This window comes from Chinchilla lanigera, unplaced genomic scaffold, assembly GCF_000276665.1.
Source record: "Chinchilla lanigera isolate Chin_1 unplaced genomic scaffold, ChiLan1.0 scaffold00021, whole genome shotgun sequence".
NCBI classification, from domain to species: domain Eukaryota; kingdom Metazoa; phylum Chordata; class Mammalia; order Rodentia; family Chinchillidae; genus Chinchilla; species Chinchilla lanigera.
The window spans coordinates 19,408,783-19,423,174 of record NW_004955422.1 but is presented as its reverse complement, the minus strand read 5'-3'; the positions used below and the strand labels follow the sequence as shown (position 1 = coordinate 19,423,174).

At 50.1% G+C, this 14,392-nt stretch overlaps 1 protein-coding gene across 1 annotated transcript; it reads right to left on the bottom strand.

The window, feature by feature from the left end:
• Positions 1 to 12,432: 12,432 nt before the first annotated feature.
• On the bottom strand, positions 12,433 to 13,807 carry LOC102023047 (chromosome unknown open reading frame, human C11orf68; the record flags this gene model as incomplete). Its single annotated transcript, XM_013514329.1, is given in 1 exon segment — positions 12,433 to 13,807. A coding segment is annotated over 1 exon segment (757 nt), but the record flags the coding sequence as incomplete, so codon positions are not given.
• Positions 13,808 to 14,392: the final 585 nt, after the last annotated feature.

Below are 14,392 nucleotides of genomic sequence, written 5' to 3'. Positions count from 1 at the left end.
GCCTGTAGTAAGAATTTGACAATGAGCTGGCCATGGTGGTAAGTGCCTGTAATCCCAGCACTCAGGCTGAGGCAGGAGGATTGCCATGAGTTTGAGGCCAGCCTGCACTACAAAACAAGACCATCTTAAAAAAAAAAAAAGATTTTGAGAGTGAAAATAAAGTCACATATGAATAAATTTGTGCGTGTGTGTGAGTACGTAAGTCTGAAAGTCCCCTCCTGCTCTAACCGTTGGTGGAGCCACAAGAGGCCCTTTCAGAGGCAGCACATTCCAAGCTCCTCAGTCACTAACCCCTGCCCTGTGGCCCACAGACGTTCCTGGTGCCTGACCTCACCGGCTCCTGCCCAGGGAGCCAGGAGAGAACCCAGGGACCCCCGGAGACTGCTGGGATCTGGGCGGCCTCAGAGATCCCGCCACTATCCCTTGGCAGCCCTATGAGCTACCTCCCCTGTCTGAGCCCCAGAAAGTCCCCGTATATCAGGGCTGCAGGGAACCAAAGGAGACATCCAGTAGGTTCTCAGGGCCACAGAGGCCTGGAAGGTGGTGTTGATGTTTTTCAGTTTCCCTTCTCTTTCTAACTTGAAGTTTATTTTTTTAATTGAGGTGAAATTCACATAACGTACAATTAACCACTTTTAAGTGTACACTTAGGTGGCATTTAGTGCATTCACAATGTTGCACAACCACCACCTCTCTGGTTTTCAAAACTTTTATCACTCCAGATAAATACCCCATTACCCATGAAGTAATCACTCCCAATTTCCCCTCCCCCAAACCCTGGTAGCCACTGATCTACTTTCTGTCTCTGTGGCTTTGCCTGTTCTGGATATTTCATGTAAATAGAATCATACAATATGTGAACTTCTGTGTCTGGCCTTTTTATTTATATTTTTTGTCTTTTTGAGACAGGGTCTCTCTATGCAGTTCAGGCTGCCCTTGAGCTCTATTTGTAGCCCAGGCTGGTCTCAAACTAGCAACAATCCTCCTGCCTCGGCCTCCTGAGTTCTGGGATTACAGGCATGCGCCACCATGCTCGGCCAATGTGTGGCCTTTTTGAGTTAGCATGTTTTCAAGGCCTCTTCTTGTACCATGTGTCAATGTTTTGTTCCTTTTTATGGCTGAATAATATTCCATGGTGTGTATATACTGCAGTTTATCTATGCATAAATTAGTGGACATTGTGTTACTTCTGATTTTCAGCTAGTAAGACTCATGCTGCTATGAATATTAGTGTACAAGTTTTTTTGTGAACATACATTACATTTCTCTTGAAATTGTGGATCAGTGGAATTGAGTCATGTGATAACCTCTTGAGGAGGTGCCAGATTGATTCCCAAAGGAGCTGCACCATTTTACATTTCCATCAGCAGTGTGTGAGCATTGATTTCTCCAAATCTTTGCCAAGACTATTAGTTTCTGTTTTTTGTTTTGTGTTTTTTTGCAGCACTGGAGAATGAGTCCAGAGCTCTAGCACTGATTTATATTATAGTCCCATCCCTTTTTATTTTTATTTTGAGCTAGGGCCTTAGTTTCCCAGGCAGGGCTTGAATTTGCATACTTCCTGCCTCATCTTCCCAGACTGCAGGGATTACAGGAGTGTGTCACCATGCCTAGCTAGTTCTATTCTTAAAATTAAAGACATCTTAGAGGGTAGGAAGTGATCACTCATTGTATTTCAATTTGCATTTTCCTAATGATCAGGAACACCTCTTTATGTGCTTCTTAGTCTCAGTATACAGATACTGTATTTCCAGACAGACGTCTGTTCAAGTCCTTTGCCCACAAATGTTGTTTGTGTTTTTGAAGTTGAGTTGCACTTGTTCTTTGTACATTCCGCGTAGTAAATCCTTATTGGGTATATGACTTGCAAACATTTTCCTACATTCTGTAGGTTGTCTCTGTATTCTTGATAATGTTGACACATAAAAGTTTAAATTTTTAAAATAAAATCCAGGGCCAGGGGTATAGCTCAGTGGCATGGTACCTGCCTGGTAAGCTTGAGGTCCTGTATTTGATTCGAGGTACCAAAATAAAAAAATAAAAATGAATAAAATGAAATAAAATCCAATCTGTCTAGTTTTTCTTGTGTTATTCATACTCCAGGGTCAAGTCTAAGAACGCATTGCCAGACCCAAAAGCCATGAAGATTTACCCCACTATTTTCTTCTGTAAGTTTTATATCCAGGCATGGTGGCAGATGCCTGGAATCCCAGAACTCTGGAGGCTGAGGCAGGAGGATTGCTGTGCGTTAGAAGCTAGACTGAACTACATAGTGAGAACCTATCTCAAAAAAATTTAGTTTTAGCTGTTAGATCCATCACTGATTAAATTAACATTTAACATATGTAAAGTACACATGCATACAGTAAAAGTGCTCAACTTGACAACTGTGTATATATATGTGTAAGCCCATGTAGCTAACACCTATATCCAACAGAAGGGTGGGTGTCTGTGTCCCCTGACTCACTACTCCCAAATGCCAGCTCACCACCACTTTTTTTTGGTCCCGGGAATTGGACTCAGGACCGTGTGCTTGCCAGGCCCAGCTCATAACCATTTAGACTTTGTTTGAGACCGGGTCTGTGTAGTGCAGACTGCCCTTTAACTCGATTATGTAGCCCAAGCTGGCCTCTAACTCACCTCAGTCCTCCTGCCCCAGCCCCTCAAGTGCTGGGATTACAGGCATGTGCCTCCAAGCCTGCCCCCATTTAGACGTCTATCATCATAGACTTGCCTATTCTTGAACTTCATGTAAGTGGAACCGCATGGTGTGTGCTATGTGTCAAGATGTCTGTGGCATTGTGTCCACTGGTGGGTGATCTAGTAGCTCTGTCTTTCCAGTCTGGTGAGGCATTCCATTGCACAAATGCTCCCACAGTCCATCTCTCTCTTCTCCTGCTGATGACTCGGGCGCCCTTTGAGGCTATTGCAAGCAAAGCTGCGAGAAGCATTCTTGAGAAGTCCTTTGGTGGCTTGTTGCTCTCTTTTGTCTTGGAGACACGGCCAGGGAGGGAATTAAATCTCTCCAGCAGTTCTCCAAAGTGATTGTACCATTTCACATTCTACCAGCTGTGGGTAAGAGTTCCAGTTGCTCTGCTGGAGATGAAATTTTTTCTTTTGAAGTACTGGGCACTGAAGCCAGGGAGTGCTCAGCTATATTCCATTCATCCATTCATTCATTCAATTTGAGATAAGATCTCGCTTAGCTGCCCATGCTGTCTTCAAACTCGCCTCAACCTCCCAAGTACTGGAATTACGTGCATGCACCTCTACACCAGCTAGAGTTGACACTGGAATTCATATCAACAGACATTTATTTTCCTTGGTCCTGGTCCCAATTCCTTCTCTCCAGAGCACTCTCCACAGTCTCTGGCTCAGCACTGTCCTCTCCAGGAGAGATTTTTTTAAAGTCTCTTTTTCTTAATTTTTTTGAGGGACTTTTTTTTAAATCATAAAAATGTTCACAGAAAAATTTAAAATTCTGACCATTTCATGCTCAGATTTGGATGCTTCTGAGCTGTGGCACCTTTGGAGAGTCTGGGGTCTGGAAGTGGGTAAGGGAAGGGATCCTATGCTCTGGGGTCTGGAAGTGGGTAAGGGAAGGGATCCTATGCTCTTTTAGGGTGCATGCTGACTAGAGGAGTCCCCTCACTGAGCTCTGATGGACCAGGCACCACTCAAATAAATTTATGTAATTTCCACAACACTCATGTGAGGTAGTGATCTTATAATATTGTATCCACTGCAGGGCATGGTGGGTACAATAATCCAGGTACTCAGGAGGCTGAGGCAGGAGGATTGCTCCATGTCTGAGGCCAGCCTGTGTTACAAAGTGAGTTCAAGGCCAGCCTGAACTACATAGTGAGATCCTGTCTCAAAAAGACAACAACAACAACAACAAAAAAAAAACACCACAACTGTATCCACTTTACACATTAAAAAGTGAGAAATTAAGCAGCTTCTTTAATGAGGTAGTCTGTGATCGTCAGACTAAGTTAAACCCTAAGTTAAACACTGTTCTTTGGTACTATGAGGGATATTCCACTTTTCACCCTACTCAGGATAACGTTTAACAGTTTTGCATCTTGGAGAGGTATATGTCTATATACATATCTACCTGTCTGTATTTACCTATCATTATCACCCAAGTTGGTGATCATAAAAAAGGATGAATGTAGAAGATATTATTTTAAACCATGATTTTTATTTTTTGTGTTGCTTTACATTTAAATTTCTTAGTTGCAATTCTTTTTTGACTAGGTAGTACATTTATATACATCAAGGTCCACAAGCTATAAAAGGGTGTACAATGAGAAACCTCCTCCTTCATTATAATGTCTTCCTTCCTTTCTTTCTCCCTCTCTCTCTCTCCATCTCTCTCTTTGTACTGGGAATTGAACCGAAGGACCACTGAACACCCATCTACATCCCAGAAAGAAGTTTTTTCTTTTTTTGTGATAGGGTCTCACTAAGTTGTCCAAGCTAACCTTGGACTTTTGGTCCTCTTTCTTCATCCTCCCAAGTAGCTGGGATCACAGGCATGCACCACTGTACCTAGGCTGTAACCTGTTTCTTGTGTATTGTTTTATACAAGGGGTAGCCTGCTCTATACCCTGTTTTATTTCTTGGTTTGTGTTTTCTTATGTCTTGGAAAGCCTTCCACAGAGCATGTAGATACCTCATTGAAAAAGAAAAAGCAGTGGCACATATTTGCAATTCCAGCCACTTGGGAGGCTGAGGCAGGAGGATAGCTTGAGTCCAGGAGTTAGAGAACAACCAGGAGTTGGGCAACATAATTAAGTAGGATCTCATCTGAAAACAACAATTTGGTTGAGATGTATTTTACGTTAAATGAAAATTCTACTTTTTTAGTGTACTGATCAAATGTTTTGATTGGTGTAAACTTCCAAGGAATGACATTCCAATCAAAATAGAGAACATCTTCGACCCTCAGAAAGTTTAATCCTCCCACTTTGTAATGTCCCCTTTCCTTACCCCAGGAAATCACTTGACTCATTTCCATTGATATAGATTGGCTTTGCCTCTTCCAGAATTCTGCACCCATGGAATCATAGGACGTGCTTTTTGTCTGGCTTCTGGCCCTCATCATTATGCCTGTGAAGCTCCTCCATGTTGTGTGTAGCCCAAACTAACTCCTTTTTATGGCTGAGTAATATTCCATTGCCTGGATACACCATCCTATCTTTCCCTATCATCTTGACATAAATGAATTAAAAGTTGAATACAGTCAGGTATGGTGGAGGAAGGCATAATAAAGATTCAGTCCTGGCCCCAAAGCACAGACAGCCTAGAGAAGTAGTCAGACACTAAGGAACCCAGTCCTGGCACTAGGGAGACGGTACTGGGGCAAGGGGCAGAGAGTGCCTGGGACACTTCCCGAATCCCCAGGAAGGAAAGGTCCTTTCTACCTGGGGTGGGAGTGAGTGGGAGAAGCCTGGCAAAGGAGGACTTGAGGTAGAGGGAGACATTCCTAGAGCTGGAGACAGCCAGTGCGAAGGCCTGTGGGTGGGCAGTGGAGCGAGGCCAGAGGTGGCTGATGTCCAGGGCATGCACAGAATGGGCGCAGGGGCGATGAGCCAGAAGTAGGCAGGCTAGTGAGGCTTAAGCTAAAGCCCTTGAGTAGCAAGCAGGCTGAGGAGTCTGCATTGGTCTAGGAGATGAGGGAGTTGGAGAGGTTGTTTAAACAGGGACAATACTGCAGTCTGGGGAGGAAGGGGCAGAGTCCTTTGCTGGATTTAGGTCTTTCTGTCCTGGTCATCCAGGCTCTCAGTTGTCAAGGGGAGCCATTTGGTGGGATCCAGGCTGTGGAAGAAGAAGGGGCCATAGTGGGTGGTCTGTTCCCAGGGCATCACTATAGGTGCACAATGTCTTCTACTCAAATGCCACCTGACCCACAAGTGCCTGACCCGTTGCTGTCCCTTGAACTTCATGCCACCCTCCTGTGGGGGACCCCAAGTCTCCAGAAAGGGGAAGGGTCTGGGGTAAGTGCTACAGGGTATCGGGGACAGCTCTAGTCTACCCATTCCTCCTCTGGGGCTCCCTTACTGGCAACACCCACTCTCCAGCCCAGGGCGCTGGGAGCAGGCATCAGAGACAAGTCCCACCCGGGCTGGGTCTCCAATTGCTATACATCTTCCTGTTGGTCTCTCCTTTGGGACCCTCTGCTATTTTCTTTTTTGCATATTAGGGTCTCGCACACTGTGATCCCTCAAGCTAGAGGTTTCAGTGGAGAGGTACAGGGTCGGGGTGACTATTGGGCCCCTCAACACTGCTCCAGTCAACAAAGCTCCATAGGCAGGAGGGCTTAACAGCAGGACATGCCCTGGAAGGGTTTTGGGGCTTTGAGGGTGACTCTGCAAGGACTGCACCAGACTGAAGTGGACAGGGGGCACCTCAAAGTGTCCTTTCTTGCTCATTTTATAGATGAGAGGACTGAGGTTCAAATACTAAGAGTACACATGTACACAGAACTGCTCTGTGCCAGGCAGCCTCTAAGCAGCTATACACATTAACTCAGTTCATTGCTCATAGCCCTTTTTTATTCATGGAGAAACTTCATTCCCTTAACTTCTCCATGCCTCAGTTTCCTCACTGGTAAGAAGGCTATGATAATACTTGTATGTGCTGTTCAGGGTGGTTGGGGGAGTAAACAAGGTGTGGCTTGAACTTAGTAGGGGCCTACATGATAAGGGAGCAATAAATGTCTTCAAGAATGTTCTTGTTGTGGTTGTGCTGTATGCACACTTCCTGTGGAAGGCCTCTGCTGTCAGTGTCCAGGGTGGCTGTGTCATTCAACCTGGCCCCTAAGGTTTCTTGGAGTGGGTCCCTGCTCTTGGCAGACCTAGGCCCAGGGCAGTTGGAGCCTGTCACTCAATTTTCCAGCTCCTCCTAAACCTGAAGACCTGGAACTGCCTCACCCCACTTCCTGTCCCTAGGCTCCTGGGGGCCCAGCCTGCTGTTCCTGAAGGTGCCAGCTCCTGCTCTGGGACAGGAGTGGGATGAAACATTCATCCTGGGATGAAAGGCTGGCGGGTCTGGGCTGAGCCAATAAACCACCCCACCCAGACTGGGAGGACCCCTGGGCACCAGTGTAAACTGAGTCATGGGGGGTGAGGGGTTGAGTCATGTGGTTTGTGAGCAGAAGCCAAATGGGGCAGAGCTTGCCTGATGGGGCTCCTGGCCACACCTCATCGAGCCCCAACCTTGAGGCACTTCAGGCACCCAGCAGACCCAACTCAGGGCTGAGGAGAGCAGGGTCAGCCCAGCTCCCTGATGGGCAGAAAGAAGCCTGAAGGCTGGCTCCCAGTAGTGCACTTGTGCGTGCGTGCGTGCGTGCGTGCGTGCGTGCGTGTGTCCTCGCCGTGTTGGGGGAGGTGGGTGGCAAGACAGGAAAGGGAGGCTCTGACTGGAGAGGAAGGGATTGGGGTTTGGAATAATGTCAAAGCCCCTGAGGGATTCTGGCAGAATGCTTCACTGCCCTCTCCCGGCCTCTGAGGGGTTGGCTGGCTTTCCTGCAGGAGCCAGCTCTCTCCCATTAGGCGTGTGGGGAGAGGATGGGCCAGGGCTGCTGCGACACTTAGTTGTGCTCTAGGGACCCCTGGAGGCAGAGTTGGGACCCAGGGCATAAGGTCCCCAGAAACCAATTCAGACTTTGCCTTAGGGAAGCCTCTGCCCCTTGGGCCCAGAGCTGCTCAGAACTCAGAGACAGAGCCCTCTTCAACAAGGTGTGTAAAACACTCTTGGGAGTTGTGGAGGCTGCCAGGCCATTCCTGGTCTTGACTTTGTCCAAGTTACTTAACATCTTTTGGCCTCAGTTTCCCCATCAATAAAAGGAGGGCTGTGAGGAATGAAATGGCTTAATGCACATGGCTGCCTAGAGAATGCCCAGGACTGAGAAGGTCTGTGTGCAAGTGCATTCTCACGACATGTGCCTCCATTTTCTCATCAGTAAAGTGGGTGATAAAGGACACCTGAGGGGCCCCTGTCCAGCCCCCACTCTGGTTTTCTTCTCCAGTGAACAGACTGGGAAGCCCTGTCACCCTGCCTACCTGTCCTGTGTAGCCTGGGGTTTGTTTCGTGCTGCCAGGAGGCCAGTAACAAAGATAGGTGGGCTTGGGGCTGGGCATTTAGCTCAGCGGCACAGTGCCTGCCTGGTAAGCTCAAGGTCGTGACTTCGATTCCCAGTACTGGAAAAAAAACCAAAAAGAAAAAAAAACAAAGATAGGTGGACTTGGTGGGTTTCTGGGCTGGGTGCACTCAGGTTTACTCCTCAGTGCCTGGGGGATGCGCGTCAGAGAAGTGGGGAGTTTCCCTTCTCGGATGAATCAGCCATGTGACCCAATCCTGGTCCCTGCCAGGGCCCCTCCCACCTGGCAGGAGTGGGGCGCAGCTGCCCTGCAGGGAAAATCCCCCAAATCCTGCCAAACCTCTGGCTGAAGTGTCTCCCTACTCAGAGATCGTTTCCTGTCTTCCTAGATCCTCACCCTCCTTCCCCAGGCTCCCCAGGCTGGAGTTGGGGGTCAGGGGGAGTTCCTCCCTTCCTGGACAGCTATTCTGATGCTTCCTCCCTGGGCCTGGGATTTTACAATGTGACTAGTACAGGGGGTGGCTTTTCTGATTTTCTTGGCCTCAGTCACCCTCCCCTTCATTTTACATAAGGAGCAGAGAACAGGCGCTTGTCCAGGTTTGGCCAGCCTATCCTGGGCCTGGGGTAATTCCCGCTGTCAGGTAGCCAGGAGCCAGGCAGACAGAGCAGAGCCCTCTGCCAGCAGAGGGTAGGCTTTGGGAACCCTTGCCTTGCATGAGGGGAGGCTGTCTCCACTGTAGGCATGGAGCCTCTTCCTGCTCAAGTAGACCTACTGGTTGCACTGTCTTGAGTAGATCTCTGTCTCTTCATCAGTATCAAAGGGAACCTGTTTTGGCCCAGCCTGGCTCCGCTGGTGGCTCTAAGGACCAAGCCTGCATGTTTCGCAAGTCAATTCTAATTCCTCATTGGGTCTACCCTGCAGACACTGGGGCCCAACCACACACTACAGGTGGACTTGGGTGACCCAGGTTTAAGTCTTGGCTCTGCCATCCACTAGCTCTGTAACCTTGAGCCACTTATTGACCTTCTCTCTGCCTTAGCTTCCTCTTCTGCAAAATGGCAATAATAGACACAAATGAAGCTTAGATGAGATAATGTAGGTAAACTCTGAGTACTGGGCCTGGCTCTTGTCAACAGAATGAGGAAATTGAGGACTAGAGACACAGAGCAACTTGCATTCAGTTACACATTTATTGAAGAATGTTTATTCAGCAACTGCACTGGCCTAGGCCCTGTGCTGGAAGCTGAGGTTACTCTGGGAGATAAACGGCAGCCACTGTCTCTAGGGGCTCCAGACACGCTGATGAGAGCCAAAAGTGGGGAGGGTATTGTGGGAGCGTGGGAGATGTGCCCGCAGTTAGGGTGAAGATGCACGGGGAGGGTCCAGGTGGAGGACATCTAAGCCAGTGGATCTGAGATGTGGAGGCAGCCAGGAAAGTGAGCAGCGGCAGCCAGGCATGGTGGTGCATGCCTATAATCCCAGCACTCTGGGAGGCTGAGGCAAGAGGATCATAAATTTGAGCTCAGCCTAGGCAAGTTAGCAATTTAGCAAAACCATGTCTCATAAAAACAAAAACAAACAAAACCCCAAAATTAAAAAGGGCTGGGGATGTAGCTCAGTCTGAAAGCTCCATGTTCAAACCTCAGTACTTAAAAAAGAGAAAAAAACTAGAAAAGAAAGCCAGGTATGGTGGTGCATATCTATAATCCCAGCACTCAGGAAGCTGAGGCAGGACTGCTGCAAGTTTGAGGCCAATGTGGGCAACATAGTGAGACCCTGTCTCAAAACCAAACCAAACCAAAACCAAATCAAACCAAGACCAATCCTGAAAATAAAGTAGGGGAGTAGGCTTACCAAGCAGAGGCAACATGTGCAAAGGCCGGAGAAGGGCCACACGCAGCTCATGATCTTGGAACAAGGATGAGCAGGGAGTGGAGATGAAGTGGGAAGGGATAACAGGGGTTGGGTCTGCATTAATTACTTCCTCCATTGATTTAATAATTTATGGAGCTGCTCTGGGGTCAAGGCTGAAATTTGGACACTGTCCCTGCGTGTGTGGATATGCGTCGGTATGTGGCTCAGGGACCAGTGGAGACAGGTATCAATGAGGGGATTACATAAGTAACCACACGCCCCTGTGACCAGGGCTGCACAGCAGGTGTTCCAACAGAAGGAAGGCTGGAGGCCCAGGGCTGCACAGCAGGGGTGAGGGAAGTGCCAACTGACTTGGGCAGGGGGGGGGTGTAGGGAAGAAACATGTGCTGAAGAAAGCTGGGGCAGGCAGTAGGCGCCAGATCAGTGTGGGTCCTTGCAAGTGGACTCTGTCCTGCAGGTTCTGGGGACCCAAGAGGGGTTTTGAGCAGGAGAGGGGCATGGGCAGCTCTGCAGGGGGATCTGTGGGCCCAGTTGTGGGGGAAGAGAGATATGGGGTAAGGGCAAGTGGGAGGCTGTTGCCATGGTTTGGGAGAGACAGGGAGGAGTGGGCTAAGGCAGGGCCATTAACATGGAGAGGAGGGATGAGTGCAGCATGCTTTGCTATAGGAGAACCCATGAGGGCTTGCACAGGACCCTTCATGCCGAAGCCTTGGCTTACTTTGGTTAAGTGCAAGGGAGCCATGTTCTGAGGCAGGCAGAGTACCAGGTTCCAACTTAGAGACCACCACCTCTGGGGATGTCCCAAGGATGGGCTGAAGGGCTCAGCCCTGGGGAAGCTCGGGGTGGGGAGGAAGCTGGGGAAGGGGCCGAGCCAACATCTCATGACTCAGCCACTTCCACCCAGTCAGCCCAGTGGCATCTCCACTCCCCTGCTCCAAATTCCAATTTGGTGAGGCTGCTGGAGGCTGAGTCAGCCCTGGCAAGGCACTTTGAGCAGCATCACAAGGGGCTCCCTGCCAGGTCCCCCCGGCCCACAACCAAGGCAGGGCTGGGGAATTGGGGTACAGGAGCCAGGCTCCTAGAGACAGCAAACTCGGGAAGGCTACAGCAGCCTAAGCTGAGGAGGGCGCCTGTGAGTGGATGTGCAACATGGGCTTCCAAGACCTAACAACAGGTGAGACTTTCTTAAGGTCAGGGGCCACACTTTGCCTGAGGCAGGGACTGGGCCAAAAGTCCCAGGTCTGCCCAACTCCCTAAATCACCCTGAGGAAACCTTTCCCCTCCTGACCTCAATTTCTTTGATTATAGGGTGGAGCCAGAACCTTCTTAGAGGTCATAAGAGTTCAATGATACAAGTGAAACTAGTTTGCAAACTGTCTGGTAGCTACGAGAGGTGAGCACAAATGATAGGGTTCGAGAGACACCCCTATGGTTATGCAGATCGTTGCATGTGTGAGGGTCCAGCCCAGGGTGCTGCAACCCAGCCCAGCCTCTGCTCAACCCATGCCCCTTGGCAGGGGACTGCCAGGACCAAGAAAGCAACTTTCTCTGATACACACAAATGCAACCTTAGGCCTTCCTAGAAAGATAAACCCTTTAAAGTTTATGGGGAACCATGGAAAAAGTGACTCCAGTTTTTTGCATGCAGGCTGGCTTTGCAGAGATTCTCAGAGTGGGAGACCACCTTCATCCTCAATAGCAGCTTATTACTGGGGTGAAGGTGGGGAGAAATTTGTCCTGACCCTGCCTCTCCCCAACAACCACCAAGACAATATCTTAATTTATACACATGATAGAACAAAAGGCCTTCATATTGAGCTTTTTCTTTTTTTTTTTTTTTTCCTTTTTTTGAGACAGGGAATTACTATGTAGTTCAGGCTGGACTTGAACTCATTATGTAGCCCAGGCTGGCCCTGAACTTGCATCAGTCCTCCTGCCTTACCCTCCTGAGGGCTACCATGCCTGACAAACCTTTTCTATTTCGAGACAGGGTCTTCCTAAGTCACTAAAGTGGTGGGGGCGAACTCCATATTTCTGCCTCAGTGCCTAGCTGAAGAGAGCATTATAAAAAATACTCAAACCAGGAGTAGTAATCCCAGCCCTTAGGAAGCGAGGCAGGGAGATCAACCTCAGCTGGAGGCCAGAGTGGGCTGAGTTCAAGGCCAGATTGAACTACACAGTGAAGCCACTTGTGGTGGCACACGCCTGTAATCCCAGCACTTAGGAGGCTGAGGCAGGAGGATCATTGCGAGTTCGAGACCAGCCTGGGCTACAAAGTGAGCTCAAGGGCAGCCTGAACTGCATAGAGAGACTCTGTCTCAAAAAGACAACAACAACAACAACAAAAGAACTACATAGGGAGACCCTGTCTCAAAAAGCCAAAGCCAAAACCAAAACCAAAACCAAAACCAAAACCAAACCAACAAAAACCGTCCAAAACAATAAAACATACTCAAGACACAGACCCAAACTGGGTTTTATTGAAATGCCAGGAGCAGGCATATGTCAAGGCAGCCAAGGAAGGGAGAAAGGTAATGCAGCTGTGAGTTGGCAGGGAGGTCCCATGTCCACAGCTCTGCATCCCCTCTCTGCCAGGGGATGGGTGAGCACAACTACCCCCCAGAAAATGGCATGCTCAGTCCTGCAGGGTCCCTGCCCCCTGGGTTATGATGCCTCCAAGGAGAGGGACTGGAAGCACTAAGTTTTCCCCTTTATGAGGGGAGAAGGGAAGAATGCAGGAGGGAGAAGTATAGTTGGAGGTGAGGGTGACCAGGGGAAGGCTCTCTTCTTGAGTATCTGCACCCAACCTGTGGTCCTGGGCAGTGGAAGGGAGCAGCACTGACGAGGCTGAGATCCCAGCCCTCAGGGAGCCAGAGCACTCAGGCTCTGGGAGCTGGAGTCAGTCCAAAAAAGAGGGCAAAGCTCAAGGGACTGAAGATGTAGGCAGTGCTTGAGTGACCTAATCCTCATTGCTGGGGTGCGTGGCCTTCTTGGGATAAAGAGAAGGAAGACAGTTGGATCCATCCCCAGCAACAGGGCAGAGAATGGTCTTTCCCACTTGGCCCCCCTAGGTCAGTTCCACATTGTTGGCACGGTCCAGCACTCGAGAGCCACGGGCATTGCCTCCAAGCTGGAAACGGCTCTCATAGAGAGTGGGGCAGAGGTGCCAGCGGTTGGCACGGTAGATACCCAGGTAGGTGTAGACATCTGGCTTGTAGGTGAGCAGGCACTTAATACCTGCTGCACGGATGGCTGAATCTGCTTCCAGTACACCCAAGCGGTCCGTGAAATCATCGGTGTAAACACAGATGACCTGGCGCCCACCCTCCTTGGCCCGTGGGCTCACCTTGGCTACCTGAAGCCGGCCCTCAACCACAGCTCGGGCAATGCCAGCCCAGGCATGGTCCAGCTTGAAGCCAGGTGCCAGGTGAATCAGCCACTTGCCAGAGAGCACGTGGTGGGTGATGGCCAGCTGGCGCAGGGTACCTGGTGTAATGGGTCGCCCGCTGGTCTGCAGAGCCTCCCAAGCTGCCTGCAGGCCCTGCACATCACCTGAGTTGGGGGTGTAGCCCTGCCCATAGGCTGCAATCCAGCCTACAGGCTCAGAATTGGGTGAACCAGGGTCCCCATAGCGGGTAACTTGTGATGGTGGGTACTTGGCCAACCAGGCGTCCAATTCAGTGGCAGGTGTGGTGCGAGCATCAAACACCAGCCAAGGGTCCATGTCGGCTGCCATGGCCTCTGCTGCCAGGTGCTCGGCGGTGAAGCCATCCTCCCGACCGCCTGGAGACTCCTCTTCTTCCAGCTCCTCACCTGGCTCCATCCTGGAGGGAGAAACTGAGTCAGGACACTTTCTTGACAATAACTACAACCGGCTAGGCCCTAGCCAAGTGTCAGATTAGACGTTAATTTGTGCCTTGGGCAAGACTTAAGGTGGCTACCTCTCAGTTGTTTCTCTACAATGGGATAACAAGATCTGTTGTGAAAATTAAACGCCTGAGGTGGAGTGAGGGCCGTTAAGCGCTGTGCTATTGTCACTACGCTCCCTGCTTAAATCAAGGTAAGTGGCGCTCAGAGAGCAGGGCTCTGCCCAAGGCCACACCAGTAGCGCTGGGCAGAGAGGAAACGACGATGCTGCGGCCGCACCTCCCGGCCCGGACGGCGGGTATCCGAGCGCCCGATCTCACGGTCAGAGGCGCAGTCCGGGACGCAGGCCCGGATACTCAGGCCTCCCGGGCCGGGTTCCAGGGCCCCCTCCAAACCGGGACGTGGAGGCTCAGAGAGGGCAGTCACAGGCCCGAGGCCACCGAGCGGTGCCCGGACTCGAACTCGGGCTAGTCGGAGCCTGCGCAGGGCCAAGCTCCAGGTCCGCCGCGCCCGCCGCCATTTGCGCCCCCGGCCTGAGCGCT